Source organism: Semicossyphus pulcher, unplaced genomic scaffold (assembly GCF_022749685.1).
Source record: "Semicossyphus pulcher isolate SPU_LCO1_2020_fin unplaced genomic scaffold, fSemPul1.0.p SCAF_15, whole genome shotgun sequence".
In the NCBI taxonomy this organism is placed as follows: Eukaryota; Metazoa; Chordata; class Actinopteri; order Labriformes; family Labridae; genus Semicossyphus; species Semicossyphus pulcher.
In genome coordinates, this window is record NW_027211659.1 from 20774936 (window position 1) to 20797546 (window position 22611).

Here is a 22611-nt window from a genome sequence, read left to right on the forward strand (position 1 = left end):
ACAGACTATCAGCATTCTCACAGACACAGACTGAGATAAGTAAAGCAGGAAAGCAAGAGTGAGGGAGAGATTCAGTTTCCAATAGTGCCTTTAAGTCTTTCCTATTGATATGCAGGACACGCACAGGCTGTTTTTGTGAATGAGTGACCCACTCTCTTTCACAAATGTGCACACGCACACACACACACACATACACACACACACACACACACACACACACACACACACACACACACACACACACAAACTCCCTGTTTCTCAATTCAATCACAACAAAAGTCTTCTTATGACATTTTACAAAAATATCAGGTCACATGCTTTTGACAGAAACTAACAATTGTACCGCGAGGACTTGGCAAGACAGTGGCAAGGGAAAACTTTACTTCCTCAGGTAGAAACCTCAAGGAACAATAGACTCTTAAGGTTTGAGGTTACGTTTCGGGGGGGGGGGGGGGGGGGGGTCTTTAATGCCAATTAAGTGTACAGGTCTCCATGAATTGGCAACTGCTTTCTTAAACTCAGCTCCATCAAAACTGACCAGCCTGTTCCTATTCCCAGGTCTTACACTACCAATGTTGTTTCAACACACCGGGGTCTCAATAGTCATGTAGAATGAACCCTTTGGCATCTGTAACAGTGTTGGTTGCCCAGTGTAATTGCTTTAGCTCTAACCCCACTACAACCCTATTGTCTTTCAAATGTTTAATGACACGTTGCTGGGTTTGAAATAATATTGGTTTGATGGTTCAACCTGGGATTGAGAAGGTGTTGAACCAGTGGGTGCACCTGCTGAAATATTGCTGACATAGATACTGAAAATTCTCAATCCCCCTGCTGACTCTATCTGTCCCATTACCACCACTTCATCTCCTATTCCAGCTTCCCTTCTCTTATTGCCCCGCTATACCAAAGAGGTACTATCCTGCCCTCTTGAAACTATTCCCTCTTACCTTCTTCAGTCTATTGCAACTGACCTCTCTTTCCTTACCCAACTCATACATTCCTGTTTGACAACTGGTTCTTTCCCTTACTACCCAAAAGCTACAAGAGTGACACATACCCAATGCTTCTGATGTAAAAATGAATAAATAAATAAATAAAAGACCTGTCCCTCTTCTTCCATTTCTTTCTGAGTGCTGTTTTCACTCTGCTTTCTGCATATCACCACCAGATTAACCTCCTTGAACCCTACTAGTCGGGTTCTCTTGATGAGAGTGAGTCTGCCCTCCCCGCTATCAAAAAGGAACTACACACTGCTAGAAAAGTGCACTCTCTCTGTTCACATCCAGCCTTAAAGACCACCCTTAGGGTAACCTGGAGAATCTTTGCCTGAACCTTGCCTCACTACTGGGGTCCCTCAGGGTTCTTTTCTGGGTCCCCTCCCCTTTTCTCTTCCCACCTGGTCAATTGGCTCTATTATCTCACTCACATGCTTAACTTAACCACAATTTGCAGATGACACTCAACAAATTCAGTGTTTTCCCTGCCCTGAAACAAATTCGACAGCATGAATCTCTGCACACCACCTGAAGCTCAACCTTGGCAAGATTATTTCAGGGAGACAGCTCCTGTCCATGACTTCTCCATTGAAAGAGGGTTGTTATACGTGCACCATGTAGGTGCATCGCAATCAAAAAACAGCAGCAAGTAAAAGAAGAAAAGCCTGCACACCTGCTCCCATTTTAAATTATTTTGCGTCCCATGGTCACACTGCAAGGAACCTGAGTGTGACACTGGATGACCAGGTCGCCTTGGCTTCCAGAATTGCTCTCGGAGACTCACAGATAATTCATTCAAAACCCCACCTATCCTGTGCTGGTACTCCAGCGCCAGGGCAGAGTGACCTATTTGGACAATAGCGTGCAGCTTAGAGAACAGCTTGTGCCATGCAGCAGAGTAGGCTATTGGGATAAATTAGCCTTCAGCCCTTGTTGCCAAGAAACCTCTCTCGTGCTTGGATCAATACTGTTTACTTTATATATGCCTCCTCCAGGTAATATTGTCACAAAGCACTCAAAATGCTACAAATAGCGGCGTTAGTAGTTTAACAACATTTCTCAGTAGCTTGCCGGTAGCGTTGCTTTTTTTCTGAATGAAATAGCGTTTAAGTTGCTTTGCTCTTGTATTTATCAAGTAGTGCGGTAGCGTCCACACAAGTTACATTCTTCTACGGAACTCTTTGCTGCGATTCGAAATACAATTGTTAAGGATCAGTAATTGACTTCACTGTGTATGCGGATGTGTATGTGTAGTGGACAGCGGTACTTCTGTATGACGGTGACATCACTGTCTGATTTTCAGAAGATGCCTGCGATGTCTCTGCTGCTGGAGACATCAACGTGTTTACTTCATACAACAGTACAAGAAATATTTTGCTTTATCTGTGAAATGACAAGTATGTAAAAACAAAGTATCTCCAGGGGTCAAAAATGTTTTTGGGTTTTTTTTTCAAAATGGTGGCTATGCGGCAAAGTGAGCCAAGTGTGGGGTAAATTGAGCCATTTGTTTAACATACGCTATCATAAGGCAATAAAGTTAGGGTTCTTTTGTTACGGCTGTGTGTTTCCCTGTTCTGTTTGTCCCTTTCCCCCTTCTGTTATGTTCCCAGCTCTTACCAGGTGATTGCTCAGCAAATTCACCGGGGTTAGTTGCTTAAAAACCCCAGACATAACATCTGAAGACAAGAGGCTTCTGGAGTTGGGACTGCTGTGGTTCTGCCTCTCAGCAGGGATTTTGTGTTGTTGTTTTTTGTTGATTTTGTTAGTCTTCACTTAAATATTTTGTTGTTTGATTGTCCTTTAATAAATCCCATGTATTTGAGTGATTTAAGGTGTTATACATGGTTCTTCTGGGTCAGATTGTGGATAGTTGTTTGCCCCATAGGGCCGCCTTAGGGTGGGGCATAACACTTTCTTTTGTAAAAAGAATTACAAATAGAAATACTAAGTAATAACATTGTCAATGAAAATAGTTTTAAAGTAGCAAGCTACTTTTGCTGTGTTGTTGTAGCTTAGCATTGCTCTGAGGGATAGCTTAAGTGTCGTGAAGCTAAACTTCATGTGAAGTAACTTTTAGCTTAGCTCACTACATTTCATAAGTAGCTTGCCCAACACTGACCGTAACTAAACCTTATCTAGTGATTACCTACCATAGATGTCATTACTCTGCCCCCAGCAAAACCATAAGGAGTGTGGGAGTTATCTTTGATTAAGATATAATTCTTACTCCCACATAAAACATATTCCAAGAACTGCCAATTTTCAGTCACTTGACATTTACAAAAATCAAGCACATACAGTCTGAAAAAATGTTTTATTATTTCCTTATCAGGCTGCACCAACTCGTCATTAAAGACTGTCCAGCTGGTCCAAAATGTTTCACAAGACTAGAAAACAGATCATACTTCTCTGTATCTGTTTGCATCCATGTACTATTAATGTATGTAAGCAACTTTGAATTTTCCCCCATTTTTGTGCGTTTTTTTAATCTCACAGGTTTCTGTGGTTGTTGTTGTTGTGGGCCGCCTGCTGCCGTGGGCCTCCTTGACTCCCACTGTTACTTGCATTATTAGTCATATTTCTGTTATTATCATGTATATTTTTATGATATCTGTAATCAGTCTCATTAATGATGTTTTATTTCCTTATTTTGGTTGTTATTGTCATTACTGATGTTGCAGTGCAGGTCTGTTTCTCAGTTTTTCTCACACTCTCTCTCTCTCTCTCTCTGTGTCCCTCTTTATCTCAACCCAACTGATAAAGGCAAATGGTCGTAAACCTAGAGCCTGCTTTCATTCAAGGTTTCTGCCCATTAAAAGGAAATTAATCTCTGCCACTGTTGCATGTACTTGCCCATGATGGACTTGTTGGGTCTCTGTAAGTAATATTATAAACACTCTTTCCAGACCTGTTTGGTTGGTGAGTTTCTGGTAAGCGGATCGTAAGAGAGCAGTTTGGGGTTTGGGTTTGTAGAGATGGACGTCTATAAGCCACAAAAACAGGAGGAAATGTATTCCTCATTCAGGAGTTGGCCCATTTTCTAGTCAGTGCTCTTGTCATCCTATGCATGAACAGCTATCCTGGCTGGTGTGCCTGCACGTGCCTTCAGCTCATCCAGCTGGTTATGCACCTATCCAAGTTCACTCACTCTTCACGGCTACTGTGCTCCGGCTACCGGTGGCTGCTCCAATACAATTCAAGACACTGGTACTTGGCAACCATGCTGCTACTGGCTGAGATCCATCTTACATCCAGGACATGGTCCATCCAAACACTATCCGCTACTGCCAATGTTCCTGCTAATTCTTTACTACAGGGGCCTCAGCTACCTCAACAAAATCAACACTGTTTGCTGTCCTGGCTCCATTTCAGTACCCCATTTGACATCAGGATGGCAGATATATATAAATATATCAAATGTATTTTAAATTAAACATTCCTTATCTCTTTTGTTTCTAATGTTGTACTTGAAGTAGAAGAAGCAGTTCAGCACAGTTAAGTTAATGTTTGCTTGGTTCTTGCAATTCCTGGTATGTTTCCACTTGTTACATGCACTTATTGTAAGTTGCTTTGGATGATATCATCTTAATAGTGTGGGTCGTGTCATCTTAATAATTCTGATATAATGTTGTCCATCAGAACATTATTATTTTACTCAAGCACTGGAAGCTAATAAACATAAATGAATATGACTTAGTTACCCAGAAAAAACATTACCTTTTCAGTTACAACTATTTTCTCTTGGCTTGAGGCACTATTTTCTGTCTTTATATGTACTTGGCATAAAACTCGCATATCCTGACAATTGATGATCCTCAGTCTAGACTTGCACTATATTCTATATTAGCAATGTTTTCGCTGTGTTATGTAAAATGTGTTCTGATGTTGGCAGAGCTATGGCGCCCCCGTGTGGCTGACAAGATTCACTGTTACATTGTAACACCACTCTACACTTGTAATCAGCAGCAAACTCCATTCCCTAAAAAAACTCTGTTTACACGATAATAACTTGTGAAATACCCATCTAATACAGAAAATATAAAGTTGGCATTTGTATTATTCTCTATAAGAAGAATAGATGTGTTGTCTTATCAACGAAGTGTTGCTATTGGCAATTTGAAGAGGCATCTTTTATCGCTCTTAAAGCCGTTTGCTTTATGGTGCTTAAATATCATGTCTGCAGACATGTAGTTTAATTAAAATAAGGATAAACCCAACATGGCCTCTGGGTGACATTGGGCTTTAATATGAACCGTATCAAAATTGTGATTAGAAGTGGGCCCAAATACGTAATTCTGTTTTCTGAAAATACACGAGTGACTAAAACAGTTTTAGCCAACTGACCTTGAAAAAATAACTGACATGGGTTTTGTTTTTGTTTTGTTTTTTACAGCAAGCCAAATAATTTGGGGCAACTGTTGTATTATATAGATCATCATCAGCCGATTATTTATCATCATTCAAAAGCATGTATCATTAAAAGCCAATGTCGAAATGAAATTTCGTGGAAACACTTCAGAATGACAACGTGAACCGCGCTGCTTATTTGTGCCATATTAAATATGACGCAACTTCTTTGGCGTTAAAAGGTGTCCGGACCGAAGCAAAAGGGCATCAGCACACAATTCCAAAACACATTTTGACAAATATATTTATTCATTACAGCCTTTATTGATTCAATTTTCATTGTTATTTTTTTCAAACTACATTATAAAGCTGTGTGAATGAATGCTTCGTAATCCAAAAAGCCTGAGCCTGCATCTATACTCTACCCTACAGTACTTACAAAGTAGTTCATGAATTCACAGTTTTTGCTACGTTTCATGTTATAGCCTTTTTCACACAAATGACAACCCTGAACATCTACTGGTTTTACTTTTATTGCAAGTTGTTTTTTTTTACTCTGTCTCTCTTTATACAGGTATAATGTGTAATCAGATGTCCAAGCAAACGGTGCCTAAGGCGACAACATAATTAAGATGACTGTTTTCCAGTGGAAATATCAAATAGAAGAAGAAATAAAAAAGTCAAACATGCATTATTAGGGCATTTCAAAACCACGAGATGGCGCCATTAGTCCAATAATACCTGGTGATTTGCTTAAACATACATCACCTGTATGCAAAACAAATGACAGAACACAGGGGAGGAGGATGAGAGACAGCAAGGAACACAAAGTGAAAATCGATAGGTATAAAACAGACTGTATTTCAATATATAATATCTAATTTATTTCAACATTGTTGATTTTATTCTTCTAACATTTTAAATATGTTGACAGAATTTTGGAATTTCCTTAATTCGAGGCTGTATAAGCTAGAATCTTAAAAATAGAGCTATCCAAATACCGTGCGTAAAAGTTCTAATCAGTGCGTAATTTAAAGGGCTACTCTTGATGTAATGGTTTACTTCTGAAGCAATGTCTTGGTTCTTACTGTTAAAGGGGCTAAATTTTTTTTCGTATGTTTATATACAAGGCTTTAGACGTTTTACAACCGATCTCTCAGCAGAATTTACGTAACCACAGGTCCGTAATTGCACCATTACAAAGCCTGTGCTATCGAAACTATAACGGGAATACACTTTGAACTAAATTAAACCAGTATTTTCACCTGCAAACTGCAAAACCGGATTTTTCGGTCTTCTTTGTCTTCTCTCGCCGTTGCTGTTACCTGCTGTGTCTATATTTATCCAGTTTGTCTAACAGATACATTAGGAGTCAGTTGTAATGGCTGTTGATGTTACTCAGACTGCTGATGTTGTTGACACAGCTGATGTGCGACGGAGACACGGTGCCAAAAGGCCCCGGAGGCTGGAGGTTGTGGCTGTGATACAGAGCCGCCGGAGGGGATCCGGGCCAGTAAGAGAAACCAGACGGCCCCACACCGGGAGCCACGAGGTTCAGTTTGGAAATCCCGGAGAAGGGGATCGGGGAGAAGTTGCCCTGAAACTTGTAGATGGCCTGCTCCGTGGTGGTCGGCTGACACACCTGCGCCAAGCCGTGGAAATCAAACTTATAGGCATAGCGCTTTCCGTGCACTTTGGTCATGATGTTTTTGTCGTAGTAGTAGCGCAGCGCCCGGCTCAGCTTGTCGTAGTTCATGTTGGGTTTGCTTTTGCGCTCCCCCCAGCGTCGAGCCACCTCGTCCGGGTCGATGAGCTTGAACTCGCCGTTGGTTCCCTCCCAGGCGATGCACGACATGTTGGTGCTGTCAGAGAGGAGCTCGAGCAGGAACTGCCACAGCTGGATCTGACCGCTGCCTGTACAGGAGACACGATGACCGTCTACTGATGTGAACGTATCAGTGCAACACAGAGCATAAATCAGTTTTTAACAGTAAAACAGTAAAAATAATATTTTGTGAAATTACATTGAATAAAATGTTTATTTAAAAAGCCAAATTGTAAAACAATATAAAAACATATTGTCTATATTCAATTCATATGATTTGAATTAATCTATATTTCAACCAGTTTTCTATCATTCATAACTGCATATTGAAAGCATCTCAAGCAGATAAAATTTTCGGATAGTTTATATTCAAATGCATCATCCACTTGCATTTGTATTCAACCTTGAATGTGTTCAATTATCATCTCAGTTTAAAACATAATGATGCTCATGTTGATGTTAAATAAAGTTTAAAGGATATTTTTCATACTAATATTTAAAAAGAAAACCGCTATGAATGGCTTTATTTGGCCACTGCACCTGTCTCTGAGAGGTGTTAATGTCTATTAGCACTACCTAACAGTATTATCAGATCAGTGACACTAAGCTGTGGAAGACTGAGGTATCCTGCTGCATTACGGTTTATATTTGTTTCATCTTATATAAATGTACTCTTTTTATTTTTTTTATTTTAGCACATTTCCCATTGTTCCGTTTTTAGCCTATAAGACAAATAAGCCTAATTTTTAGATCAACAAAATATCCATGGGGGTAAAGCGCGTAATGTTTGATGGCAAAAGCAACTTAATTCATCGGGAAAATATGACATATTATCTGAGCAACAAACATAATGCAGCCGCGAAGTGAGAAAATAAGAATTCAGAAATAATCATTATTGGGATACTCACCGATTGAGAAGCCGGAACGCATTCATATTTAATGCTAGCATAATAATTGTGTTTTTAAATCATTAATTTTAGTTGTATGAATTCCTCGACATAATTGTTTTATTTTTCAGTTTGCCTCAGAGGCTTTTCTTATGTGGTGACCAAAACGACAATCAACATATATTCTAGTATATATCATTGTATTATTAATATTTTGAAATATTATGTTGTAGCAGCCTATAAGAAGGCTTATCTTATATTTTATATTATAATAAGCAAATTAATACAAAACAAGTGTTCCCCACACATTGTCTGGCAGGTCGTTGAGTTCTTTCTCTTACCTTTTTGCACCCCTGTGTTTATCGGACCCCAGGTTGTCCCTTTGCTTTCCTTCAACAGATTTTCTGTTGGATCTGAAATCAAAACAAACGCACACATTGTCAACAACATTACATGCGTTTCTTTATATTAAAGGGCAAGCCTTCTCTTCCACATCGTCTGTGTGAAATCAGTTAAAGAAAGCCAAAACTATTCTTATACTCAAATTTAGCTTTTATCCGTCAGAAAATAATTACACTTGTGTTCAGGATTTCCTAAAAATGACAGTCACATCTTCTAACAAGCAAGACCAAGTTGGATCTCTGCGCAGTGACAAGGAGGAGAGAGAAAAACAACATCGACATGAGAGAGGGTTTTCTTTTCATAGACATCTATAACATTTTTAAAAGATATTGCAATTGCACACAATTCAAACTAAAATGTAAAAAAAAAACAAATTGCAAAATCTAATAAAAAGGTCAAAATAGATCAAAGTCCTAATAGCATCCTGGTGCGGTCTCAGTGTGATGCACGGAGCGTGTCGCCTCTGCGGGCTCCTCTCCGGGAAGCCAGGAAACGCGTCCAGGAAAAAGGATTTCCGATTTCCGACAAAAGAGCAGACGGGCTTTCAGATTGAAACCGCTGAACAATGCTGTGCCCTGAGACGGAGCATCCCCGCCTCAGGACACCACCACCCAGAGCAGAATTTAAAGAATTATTACACCTTATTTCTATAATTCTTTACGGGACCAAATGACGAACCTGAGAGATACATGTTGAACATGAGGTTTCCTCCGCAGTCCTGTCTCATTGTGTTCACTTGTTCACAAAGGGTTGGATTTCATTTCGTTGGTGGCGGAGGAAAAGATTTTTATTAAACTTTATCTCATAACTGGGATCTGGAATAAATGCGGGAGGACAGATTGAAGTTTCCAGGCAACTGTCACTGGCCCCCATCTCTGAGACAATATTCAGACAGCAATTTCCCCTGGTGCATTGCTTTAATTAAAAGAGCAATTTACCTCTGTCAGCCCGCCTGGTGCCCACAATAAAAAGAGGCCGATAGAAATTCGGCCCTTATCAATCCGCCATCACAGTTTAATAAAGTTTCCGCGTTAAGATCTGAGTTTCTATGGTGAATTGAAGTGTTTGACATGGAAACCAGTTCAGATCCTCCTCACTTTTCCGCCTCTTTACCTCTGGGCAAACAACAAAGACCTGTTTCATGCTGGAAAAGAATATTTACCTTGAAAAACACGCTTCAGTGCACATGAGAAAACAAGAACATTTCATCCCCTCCCAACCGTCTGTTAGTGGGTTTAAGGTTATACAGCCTCAATCTGAGGATAATGAGGCTGTAACTTTAAAACCATGGCCTCTGATGCGCTCTGACGTTATAATGTCATCAAATAAAGTTTGAGGCAGTGTACTATGTTAAGATTTATGGGCTTTATGACAATCCCCTGTTCTGGAAAAAATACCCTGAATGTATTTGACTCTTTCAAATATAAAGATAGAATATATAGTCTAAATACTCTGCTTATTAGCATTGCCATTAAAAAAGTGCTTTCAGCCTGCTATTTTAAGTATGATGCATTAAATGGGTGAGGCATGACATTAGCTGTCCATCAGTTTATCCCATTCACAAAAACAGACAGAACAATTCAGCAAACGTTTAATTTATGTGCAAATACTTTTGACATTAGAAGCATATAACACGAAAAAATACAATTCTTTAAAAAAACCCAAATGTAAATATCTTGAAATTACACTTATTGAACATAAATTCTTAAATCAATCCTTAAATTCAAATCACCCTCAGCTGACTGAACCTAAAGTCAACAGTCAAACAGCAAATTATTCATCATCTATTTTAGTTTGCCTCTGTGATGTGTCACCTGACTGAGCTCACACATGCACAAATGCAAACACGCTGTAAAAGATTGGTAACTGTAATTTATACCAGTATAACAGGTTATATTGTGTCTTTAGCTACGCGGTTATAACATGCAAGTTTGTACATATACATCCATGATAAGGCCTTAGAATGTCCTATGAGTTTAAAGTCAGCAGTAAAATACGATAACAAGGTTTCAAATCAATTACAAATCAATTCACTGCAGAATTCATTAGAAAAACATTTCTCATATCCTTTCCTATGAGGCTTTAAAGCTGGATGTTCCATTCTTCATGTTGCATCAGTTCCTCCAGACTGGGCCTGTAGGTGTGACTCTGGCGTCCCAGACTTGCTTTAGCTGCCTGTGTCCATATACGAGTCGCAGGCAACTTAAAACAAGCCTCGAAAGCGAGACTGTATCCAGTAATGCAGAGGAAGATATTTGGCCTCTGTTCAGATGTCAGAACAAGGCAAGGAATCCACTATCAGAAAGAAAAAACACATAATTACAAAGAAACAGCAGAAACACATTCATTTGTTTTTTGTTATTTCTTTATTAATTCTATTAACATTTCATTTTTGTTGTTGCTCATTGATAGAGTGAATAAATAAAGAGTTATTTAAGCATTGAACAGTAGAATAGTAGCTATCCTACAGTAGTCTGCTATTAAAACTGAGGCATGAATACACTGATTGCATGTTAATCCTGCAAAAATCCATAAAAAACATCAACCCTGAATAATACCGGTGAGCTTTTCAGGTGGTCTGCCTGCAGTAGAAGTATAATATAAGAAATGTAAGCCGTACAGTGGCTTCAAAAGATGGATACAGTCAGAGAGGCATTATTTCATCGGTTTTACGAATTTCTCCATATTAACACCTGCTGTAATTCAATTCTGTAAATGCACCATTCACAACACCCTTCTTTCATTACAGATGTCATCAAGACTCAATGCAAAATGAGTGAAACTTACCTTGGTGCTCTGACATGTGTGCCCAAAGGCTCCCAGTTTGCAACTTGCTAGACAACCTAAGTGTCACTCCCGTGTAAGCCCCAGTGCAGCTGCTTTAATCAGTCTGCAGAGGAATGTATATTTGAGAAAGGTGTGTGTGCATGGTTACACATTTATTAAAAGATCCTGGTTTTTTGGGTGTGGGACTCTAAGCCAGTACAGGTTTTGTGGGTGTGTATCACGGAATCCCACGTCCTGGACCAACAGGAGGAGTGTGTGTGGAGGTAAACAAACTCCAGGATCCCGCCGTGTGACTACTAGATAAACATGATGGTGTCACATTAGAGTACACAAACAGATGCTAAGCTGCTAGACTATTGTGAGGTAGATGTGTGCAAGCTTGTAGAGAGGAAATAAATCATATTCTTTTAAATAAATGAGTCTGTTCATTTGTGATGCGTTCACTGTTCAAAGTACCGTGGGCCTCTTTCTGATTTTCAGTTTCTGTAGCTGAAAAGTCATTTTCTTTTAATGCTACATCTACATCACTACTTTAGTGATTTATAGAGCTATAATAAGGAGGTCAATACATGTTAGGGATAATAGCTTTCAATTTGATTGAACTAATCAATAGAGCACATAAAAGCAGTAATATCTCAAATATTAACCATGTGATTGCATCACTGCATAATGATCTCCAAACTAAGTGACTTTTGAATTTGCTGATGGAAACTGAAATGTTTTTTAAAGGTAGTGACATAAATCTAACATCTGTGATGCTAACTAAACAACAGGCTATCTGAAAAATCTTCTTTTGGACTTGCAGGGTTTACGATATATGAAAATGTACAAAGACAGGGGACTTAAATTGGTGTCAACAACAAACTAGTTTCATCCAGGAGCTTAATGTTTAAGGTAATTTGCCTGTATGGTCGGAGGCCAAAATCTGAAGGGCATGCAGGGCAGGGATTGTTCTTGTACTTTTGAATAATAACTATGAATTTTACTGTGACGTGTCTCTCAGAGGACCTCTACTGGCCTCTTCTGAATTACCTGAATTACCCAACAGTTTAAATAAGGAAGGGATGCTTGTGTACTTACACCAAGGAACAGTTGGAGTGCCTGTGTCTTTGTCAGGCCATTATTAAAAAATAAATAAGTAAATTATTTACTTTTACTCAGATGTTTTCAAAGTTTGCTGGTCACTCGATTGGCATGTAGACTTAATTGCATGGTTACAAAATAGCCAACCAGTTTATCTTTTCTTTTTTTTTCTTTTACATTTTCTCACCTTACTTGCCTGTTTGGCAAACAATGATCGTAAGAGTGAAAGCACAAATGATAGAAACAAATGTGATCTGGTGCTCTTGTTTATTGGAAATAAGAAAACAGTCTGACAGGAACAATGTCACACATTCTAAAGCCTAACAGAGAGATTTGAGTCAAATCTTCCCATGTATGGTCACTAAAAGGCTAAATATGTCCTTTAAATAAATACAAAGCAAAAACTATCCCTAATAACAGCCAGTCTGATTTTGCTGTGCTGGTGCACCTGTGACTATCAAGGTGCAGGATGATTGACAGCTCATTGGAGCCAATCATTGCTTTCTGAGATCTAATTAGGGCGATACTTTTTATTGTAAAGAAAAAGAATAAACAAACAGTCTCTAGTTTTGAAGAAAAGCCTTTATTTCCTATTTCAAGAACATGCTTGTGCATGGTAGTAGAAGAAGGTACTTAGTTATCCATACAAGCAGAGCCACAGAGTGATAGAAAGAGTTTGTCCATCTACTGTTCTGTGACAGCGATCTGTCCAGGGTTCAAGTTAAGGAAGGGGGACAGGGAGAGTTTTTTATTTTCTCAGGTTGGGTCAGGCAGGCAGAGTGAAGGCTTAGTGCTGGATCCTACGAATGGACTGCACCTGGTTGGTGTGAGCCTGGGTGCTGAACTCGTTGTAGTTTCTGTACTCGCCTTGGTGTCTGTCTCTCTCCAGGATGTACTGGTAGCCACGATAACCGGGGAACTGGTAGGCCACCCAGCTGCAGAGAGAGAGAGGGGGAGGGTGAGTCAAGGTCAGATCAGAGGATAAGATATGTCATTAAACAGACATGTAGTCAAATAAACTCCTACAGGGCCAAACAGATTTCAAATAATAGCTGACATGTTGTGTAGTCATCTCTAAATTACATTCAGCTGGATCAGGCTGAGCTGTCTTACAGAGGTTTTACAGAACTATATTTTATGGCGGAATGATTGCAAATAACTGAAAAATAATTTCCATGAGTTTTGATCAAAATTATATCTACTGGATTGCTGATTGGATACTGCAAAATGGATTAACAGGAGACAGAGATCGACTCCAAAAGCAGAGAGGAGGATGTGACAACTTACGCTCCGGAGTTGACTTTGATAGATGGCACCTCCTTGCTGCACCAGCCCATGGCCTGTAGGGAGGGGTAGTCATCGCACATCTCAAACTTACGGCCCTGGAAGTCCTCACACTCGTACAGGGTCACCTTGCTGTCACTGTGGTTCTGCAGAGAAAGAGAAAGTGTGATGATGCTGTTTAAGCTGGCAGATTTGTAACTGATACAATATTTTGGTAGAATATTCAAATTATTTCAAGAAGGTTGTATTTCGAATGCTATGGTTCATGGCTGCCAATGCACTTTTTCAAGTACTGCTCTTAAATTCTAAAATTAAGGGGATGTTTTGGTTTAAGTAGCTGATCAAGTGTAAAGACAAGTCAAGTGTGGAACCTGATGGATGGGAGGGTGAGTAGAGAGGAAGGCTGACTTGTAAAAGAGAAAAAGGATGAATGGAAAGATGCTATAACTCACAGCGCACTTGATGGGTCTGAAGGAGAGCATGTGCTCGGTTCTGTAGCTGCTGTTTCCACTCCAGGCCTCGTAGCGAGGGTAGTCTCCCTTCTCCAGAATAAACTGCTGTCCCTGGAACTCTGGGTACTCATAACCCACCCAACTAGACAAAGAAAGATAAAGAGGAGAGAGACAGGAAAGAAAGGGGAAGAGAATAAATACGTTGAGATAAATGTTCAGATAAAATGCCTGAAAAAAATTAAACAAGCAAAAACAAACACATACAAAAGAATAATGAAACGCTAAATGCTAAGTAGTTTAAGTGCAACAAAAGTGAACCAATCATTTTCACTAAACAACGCCCACAGAATGGCTTTGAGTGAAAGCAGCATGCAGCTTCTTTTGTCTCTGGGAGCACAAAACAAACATTAAATACTGCCGCTCCAGCCTCCACACTGCTGCTGCACCCGGGGCTTTTTATCTGATCGCCAGTCAGTCAGCCAGCCGATCTGGCTCGCAGCCGGCAGCTGCACACAGCCAACTCATATCGCAACAGGGTTACACTTGAATGCATGCACACATGAATGCAAACGATACATGCCAAGTAGCAATGCAATAACGCTGTAGGCCGTAATTTATGTTTTTTGGTATTCTGCCCTTTTCTACTTGTTGATCACAGTCTGTGTGTGAGCTCTGTGCGATTTAATCAGACTTTTTCAAGCAGATATAATGAGACTAGAAGGAAAGTAAATAATGTGTTTTATTAGGTGTTGTAAATGGACAAAATGGTTCTTAGTTATCTGTTTTAATCAGCAACGACTAAACTATTAGATATCTTAGTAACACTACACACAAACATACTGTTACTCACTCTCAATACTCTGATGCTTTCTTGCAGTTAAGTGATTATTCTTAAAGACTATACACAAAAACCTTATTGAAAGATGTCCATGATCCAAACAGAGGACACAAAGATACAGAAGAGGTCAAGAGGTCAAGTAATCTCCAGGATATATGGAAGTGAAGAACAGAGAGAGACAGGAGATCAAGAAGAACACCAAAGAAGTGAACTTACGGTCCATTCTCGACCTTGATGGAGCGGATCTTGTTGAAGCCCCTCTCCATGATGTTCTGGCACTCCAGCATGAACTCACAGCGCTTTCCCTGGAAGTTCTCCTCCTCCCACACTGTGATCTTGAACTGGCCCATCTGCTCCATCTGTTGAGTGTTCATGGCTGCTGCTTCTCCCAAAGGGGTTACTCTCTGACAACGCACAGGGTTTTGAAAAAGTTAAGTGTTATCAGACAGACAATCGAATTAAAATGGATCTGCACAATGTTATAAACACTAAGTGAATGTATGGCTTTTTAGAGATTGACTTAAACAGAGATTTGAAATCAGACTATTAGTAAGTTAACACTAGGATTAATGCCAGTCAACAACCACAGTCTTTGTATTTTAGCTTCATGAAAAGAACCAGTTAATTGGGTCTGAAAGATGCACCAGTGCCTTTCTATTTAGACTATATTATTGTGCCTTTACTTTGAATAGAAATGTCTTTTAAAGTCCCTTTCCAAAGGTGGCACAAGAAGTAAAAAGTCCACTTATTCATCATATCTACTCATGTTTACAGGCCAGGTACAAGCTCCCCATTAAGGCTCCATCTAGCCAGCTTTTAGCTGTTAAAACCCCCTGAGGTAAAACCCCTAAAGGCAGCATATGTTCCATGATTTGACTTAGCAAATCAAGTCTCATTTAAAGAGCATCCACAGCTGTACAGAAAACACAGAATAGCATCATCTCAGTGTCTGTCTGGCTCCACCCCAGTACACATAGCTGTCTTCTGATTGCAGTTTCTTGGCTAAGTCTGAGGCGGTGTGTTGAAATACTTACAGACGTACTGAGGTGGGACAGATCCAGTATAATCAATGTCGGGGAAGAGCCCCTCGCCTGTGTTTTTATAGGGCCGGGCCCCCTGGACCTGCGCCACTCCATTTGCCCAGCAGCCTTGCACACTCAGCAGCTGAGCGGGCCGGCTGAAAGGGGAGCATTAGCCTGGCGCTTTGTGGAGGCTCCAGAGCGCCATTGTCCTCAGAGCCCCAAACTGACTTAGTCATCAATATGGCAGCCATGGTCAGAGGCAACCTGACCCAAGACTATACAATGGTAACGCACTGACACAACAGTTTGATTGGTGAGGCAGGATAATAGACACATTCTGGGAGCTGATCCGCTCTCTCTCTCTGTCTCACTGTCTCTCTCTTTCTCTTTCCCTCTGCTGTAGGTAAACTGGATTCTAAACCAGAGATGTAAAAGGAGCCCAAGCATCCCACAAAGTGAGTACAAGGACATGTTCCCATTTCATCTGGAGAGATCCTTATCTACTTCTTTCCAACGGTTGATCTGAAAGAGTTTTCTAGATTGACTGTTTCTTTCTGACCAGTACTGGTTTGGAAATCTGGTCTATTCCTTCGTTTTACACCTCCATTTACAGCTTTGGAGCATAGTCTGTCACTAAATATAAGGAGCACCATCCCCCAAATATACAGTATTAAACACAGGTCACAGGACTCATATTGGTGGAAGTATTCCAAATTATATAGGAATAGGAAATATTTTGCTTTCAACAAAACCTTTCATGAGTTTTACAGAAAACAGTTCTAATATGGGATTTTATTTGTAACCAAAAAAAAATCACAGGTATATTATTCCTCAAGTGACCTTGTGTGTTTTTCTCTTGAATCTGCAAAAGCATCATTTAAACCTTAAAGTTGTACATCACTAGAATTTGACTTGGATGGATCATAGGTGTCAAGGTGTTCTCAATTGTAGTGTTGGGGCGTACGTATGACTTTCATTCTAACAGCTACTGAATGTGATCACACAAACACTTTTTCTTTATTTAAGATATATATTTTTTGGCCTTTATTAAGTGAGAGGACAGTGGATAGTGTCAGAAACAGGGGAAGAGAGAGTGGGGGATGATACACAGCAAAAGGCCAAGGGTGGGAGTTGAACCCAAGGCCGCCGCAATCAAAGACTATAGCCTCTATACATGTGCCATGCAATTTAACCGCTGAGCTAAACCAGCTCCGTCACACAAACACTTTTAACATCATGAATCAAAACCATATCACTAATATATATTGTATATTTATTTTGTGTGTCATCCTTTCTCTGTTGTTCTTGTTTTGTATTTTTGTCTTTTAGTAGGCCAAATTCAACATTACACAAATTATGACACTGAAAATTCTTCCTAAAATTAAATATAAAACATATGGATCCAGCAAAAAAAACAACAACAAGGAAAATGTCATTATTTGTGTCATAATTGTGTATGCACAGACGAACTGTATCTCCATATCTGACTGAACTCTATAAACCATCTGTTCTTAACCAAACCTACGGTTTAAATATCCAACTTTCTTTGTCAAAATAATCACAAATTAGTGATGTTTGAATCCAGCAGAAGTCACAGATGGGAGTATTTAAGAGGTGTACTGTATTTTCCTTTATCACTGGTGACATCTAGTGGCAAAAATTTTTATTACATTCAGGTTGGCCGAGACCTTTATGCTGGCCTTTAATGCTTATGATAATGGTTAATTTTATCCATCATAGTGGGATTAGGATGAAGTTTAGATATTATGTATCTAATATCAGAAACATCAATAACAGTGTATGCAATGTGTGTGTGTGTGTGTGTGTGTGTGTGTGTGCGTGTGCGTGTGCGTGTGCGCATGTGTGTGCGTGTGTGTGTGTGTATTTCACCTGTAGGCGAGTGTGAGCTGTTTACTTGTATGGACAGCTTTCTCATTGTCTTCTGTTAACCCCTTCATTGTTCTTCTCTCCACACGTGTGTGTGTGTGTGTGTGTGTGTGTGTGTGTGTCATACTGACTCCCCCCAGAGCAGGTGATTGCCAGGTGAAAGGACAGGCTTGTATAGACACAGATGTCGTGTGTTTGTGTGTGTTTACATTTGTGTATATGTGTTACTACCTGAACTATGTGTGTCTACATACACAAAAAAAGTGTGTTTGCGTGTGTGTGTGTGTGTGTGTGTGTGTGTGTGTGTGTGTGTGTGTGTGTGTATGGACTCACAAAGAAGGTCTGTCATCTGTCTTTACCTGGTATGATAGAGGGGATCAGCTGTAGATCCTTAACTTTATGTACAAACACAAAAACTCACATAAATACACACACAGAGAACACACACACACACATGATCATTTCCCTGTTAAATACAGCTGGGTGATTTGCATGCGTCAGGAACAGTGTAGTCCAGCACAGAGGTAGTACAGTTCTGCTTTGAATCCTTATCATGATGTATAAAAAACCCATCCGTTCCTTTTTACTAGTGTCATTACACATAAAACAGTCACCTGTTTCATATCAAGAAAGTAAAGGATCTCAAATTGAAGGAAACATCTGTGTTGTCATCCACCACATGAGGAGCCTTTTCCTTTTACTGCACCTGGATGGATTTAGATCATACGTTTGGCTCAGGCTGTCAAATGCAAAACATACTGGTTAATGTCTTTCTAAGGGTTTGGGCAGCCATGTGCTGGGATCCATTAACTGATTGTCCTGTAACACTCACAGAACATCATTTTATATTACAAAGTGTATCCCACAGTATATGGAGGCCTTCTGCGGACATGCATCCATACTTTATTTTTACTCAGTTTTCCCATGAAAACTGGACATTTCTGGTTGTTTTCTCGAGCTCTTGACTTGGAAAAAACGGAAAATGCATTCTCACAGGAAAATTGAGTAAATTAAATGCATGGATGTAAGTCCACTTAGAGCTTCCGTAGTGTACAAACACCGGCCTACTTTTCCCCCCTCAAATTTAAAGGTAAAATTAAAGAGTAACTGCACACTTAAACATGTTTCTTAAGCTGTAATCTAAATGATATTGCTGTACTGTGATGAAACACATCAATGCTGGTGTTTATATTGACAATTCTTACCAAATGTATAAAAATCAGCCCCAGACCTTGCCAGCCCATGGTGAGGTAGAGGCGACCGTTTAGGACAAATTACATCATGAAATTTATTTTAAAAAAGGAATGTTAACACCTGTCAGTCAGAGGTGGGCAACACACCCCCCCAACCCTGTCTTTGAGAGGGAGTCTGTGAAACCGCGCTCATTTTCAAATATATCCTGATCGAGATCTTTCACTAGAGTTTACATTTTTTTTGCTAGCACACTGTACATTAGCCTTCTCGCTAACGCTACGTTACCAATCAGAGACTTCGGCCATTCTCTCTTCAGAATCAGAATCAGATATAACTGTAAAAGGCTGCACGTGCGGTTGGCGCACTTGCATTGCCTAGGCTCCGAAAAGCTCCGGGTTCAGGCTTCTGGAGCCAACGGAGCCAATGGCTCGAACTGATAGGGCTCCACACTAAAGTGCTCTTCAGGGGACTCTGGAGGGGGAGAAGTCCTCCACCTCAAAAGAGGGGATGTTACTGAGCTGCTGGACACACCCATCCCCCTCTCAGCCCCTTGCCCACTTTCAGCATTTTTCAAAATTGTGCAGTGGGTGGAGTTATGGTCAGACCTGGGGGTGCAGTTACACTTTAAATTTATACATAGTAATAATAAATAGATCTTAAACTTCAGCAAAAGACAAAAAGCATTTATTCTTACAGTTCTGATGTGCAGAACACTGACTCTATTTTTTTTATCATTCAAGCTGTTCCACCATTTTCCACCATCCATACTCAGTTTAATACTCAAATGACAACCTCCTATTTACATCAAAATCATGCTGTTGTACTATAAAGCTGTGGTAGCTGCCCATCTGATCTCCGGAAACTTGTTTAAAGGCTTATAATAATTTATAATCCTAATTACATTAAAAACATATAACTTTATATTTTAGAACAACTTATTTTAGCCACCAGATATAACGAGAATAAAATGCCTTTTTCTTTCATAAACTAACATCCGCATAGTCATACAAATTACCACTGGATGCTGTGATGTTCAGGTTATGTGTTGGGTTTCTTTAGGGTTTATAGATGGGTTACAGGAAGTAAGATTGATTTTGTTTCCTGGGTCAATGTGAGCCTGAACTATTTGAATAGTCAGTGAATACACCTGCACACACACACACACACACACACACACACACACACACACACACACACACACACAAACGTGTTTGCATGGAAGCACACACACCAACACGTGACTTTTCTTTTTTTTTTTGGACATCTGCACGCTGACACACATAAGTGCACACAGTGACACACAGATTGCACTGAATAAATGCCCTCCTTCAGGTGGAAGGTTACCCTGGAGACTAATCCAGGTAAGGATGATGCGAGCAGGACATCTGCTCGTACCGCCTCCGCTTGTCCCCACTGATCTCTGCACGGACAAACAAGCATCTGGATTGACCTGCAGGACAGAGAAATACCATGTAGAATATATTATTCTGTGTATAGTGTCCATGAAGTATCACTGTGTCAAATGTACAGAGAAAGAATATTGAATTGTGATGACAGGACCACACCCACACACACACACACACACACACACACACACTGCAGTTTGCATTAAGGGGTAAAAGCAGAGTGTACACAATAGGGAGAGAGTTAAACATGAAAAACAAGAATATTTTGTAAAACAGTGTAATGTGGTTAATTTTTGGTCTTTGCAACAAGATGATTTCTAATCTAAAGGTACACATACACATACATATATCCTCCCTGATTATCTCATGGAGCTAATTTTTGGAGATCTAAAATATAGAAGCCTCTTCATCCAGTTACACTTTTTCTACCATCAGAGAGTCAGGGAACAAAGGTAAAGAGTCGGCAGCCAGGGGAGGGAACCAGCCTTGGGCATTTGCATGACTCTTCATTATCGGTAACTGTCAGAGGACAGCACACATCCTACAGGCAGCACATACACACCCACCCACACACACACACACACACACACACACACACACACACACACACACACACACACGCACGCACACACACACACACACACAAACACACACATTGCCTCTGGAAAGCACTTGTTACACCATTTACAGATAGCAGAGACAGTTTGGCAGGCACCACAAATGTAATCATGGTCCTGCTGCACAGATACAAACATTGGTCTTAATGGTAGTGGTATATGGCCCTGCAGAGCAGAGTTCATGGGGTCACACTGAGGACGGCAGGAGTCCTGGATTAAGAGGAAGCAAGCTTTGGGGTTTTCTCAGGGTCAAGTCAAGTCATGTCATGTTTAGATAATTCAATTTGTATAGCCCTAAATCACATATTTACATTAGAGGCCTTTTCATACATGTAACACTCTTTGTCATTGTACCCTTGTTTTTCAGTAGTACTATCTAAATCAATAGGCGGAAAAAAAGGAAGAAACTTCAGGAAGAGCAGCAGAGGAGAGATCACTCTTCTATGAAAGACACACCTGCAACAGATGAAGCAGTATTAGAATTATAATAGAAAGACAATATTAAGTTATTACATAATATAAAGACTTTCAATGCTCCGGTGCATTATAAGTCAACATAATGTGCTAAAAACATCATCCTTTTTTACTCCTGCATTCTTTTCCAATTCTACATTGAACAGTACTTTTTAAAAATTAGTTTATATGCCTTTTCTGATCACATTACGCTAAAAACTTCAAACAGGCAAAAAACTGTCTCTATTTTAAAGATAAATCCATACCAAACCAACTCCAAAAGGTTTAGGATGGGTAGCAGGCAAGAGAGAGACAGGAAAGGTGGGGGAGAGATACGGGGGATGTCACGCAGCAAAGGGCATGGCCTGAATAGAACCCTGGAAGGACTAAACCTTAGTATACAGTGTGCACTGTGCTGGGTGAACTATTGAAGCACCCCTGGTATGAATGTGTATTTATAGTGCACATTTCTGGATTCAACCTAATTTCATAACATCTGGGCCAAAGGGCTTGAAATTGTGTGTCCACAAGAAAGGATAGTGACAATATAAAGAGAAGCTTACATTCTTCAGTGACTAAATTTACTACTACTAAATACTATGTTGATATATTGATTTAATTTCATATTAACTCAAAGATCAATTCTTAGAACAGTTTGCAGCACAAGAACTTCATTTTTCTAACACTATCATTCAGACACTAGTTTTTTTCTACAGAGAAAAAAGCCGCTGGCCAAGTCTCCACATTGAGTCCTAAACAAATAAGCTGTGTGTTAACTCTGCTCCTGGAGCTAGTAGGAAGGGTGTAGCAGCAGCAGGACCAGTTGGGACAGTCGGTTTAAATTGGGGCAAGGTAACCAGGATACTGAGGAGTGTGAGCTTTCCCTTCATCTGGCTTTAAACAAATATTGACTAGAGCTCCCAGCAGAGGCAAATAGGCTCTCAGGTAAAGACTGACATGTAGGAAGGGCTCTCCCACCCATAATGCCTTCTGTAAGGTGATGACACCTGCTTGGGATGTTTTTTGTATAATATGTGTGATGGGATTAACGAGGAAAAGGAAGCAGTGTTTAAGGAATAATCTGCAGATATTAAACAAAGTACGTAGCTCGTCAGCCTGATAGTAAATT

The 22611-nt window shown here is 39.9% G+C and overlaps 2 protein-coding genes across 2 annotated transcripts; both read right to left on the minus strand.

The window, feature by feature from the left end:
* Positions 1-6717: 6717 nt before the first annotated feature.
* On the minus strand, positions 6718-9186 carry fev (FEV transcription factor, ETS family member). Its single transcript, XM_069663711.1, has 3 exons — positions 9138-9186; positions 8399-8470; positions 6718-7259 (listed from the first exon to the last, which is right to left on the minus strand). The coding sequence occupies exons 1-3, from the start codon at positions 9184-9186 to the stop codon at positions 6718-6720; spliced, it is 663 nt and encodes a 220-aa protein (XP_069519812.1).
* Positions 9187-12971: 3785 nt separating this feature from the next.
* Positions 12972-15277, minus strand: LOC138592348 (beta-crystallin A2-like). Its single transcript, XM_069663125.1, has 4 exons — positions 15120-15277; positions 14066-14207; positions 13617-13759; positions 12972-13264 (listed from the first exon to the last, which is right to left on the minus strand). Exons 1-4 carry the CDS (start codon positions 15275-15277, stop codon positions 13117-13119), a joined length of 591 nt encoding a protein of 196 aa, XP_069519226.1. The 3' UTR covers positions 12972-13116.
* Positions 15278-22611: the final 7334 nt, after the last annotated feature.

Coding starts and splice junctions, on each gene's coding strand:
- fev (XM_069663711.1), bottom strand. CDS start 9,186: ATGAGACAGGACTGCGGAGGAAACCTCATGTTCAACATGTATCTCTCA. Junction 8,471..9,137: donor GTTCAACATGTATCTCTCAG/GTTCGTCATTTG, acceptor TTTTGATTTCAG/ATCCAACAGAAAATCTGTTG. Junction 7,260..8,398: donor AAACACAGGGGTGCAAAAAG/GTAAGAGAAAGA, acceptor TCTCCTGTACAG/GCAGCGGTCAGATCCAGCTG.
- LOC138592348 (XM_069663125.1), bottom strand. CDS start 15,277: ATGAACACTCAACAGATGGAGCAGATGGGCCAGTTCAAGATCACAGTG. Junction 14,208..15,119: donor ATCAAGGTCGAGAATGGACC/GTAAGTTCACTT, acceptor TTCTTTGTCTAG/TTGGGTGGGTTATGAGTACC. Junction 13,265..13,616: donor ATCAAAGTCAACTCCGGAGC/GTAAGTTGTCAC, acceptor CTCTCTCTGCAG/CTGGGTGGCCTACCAGTTCC.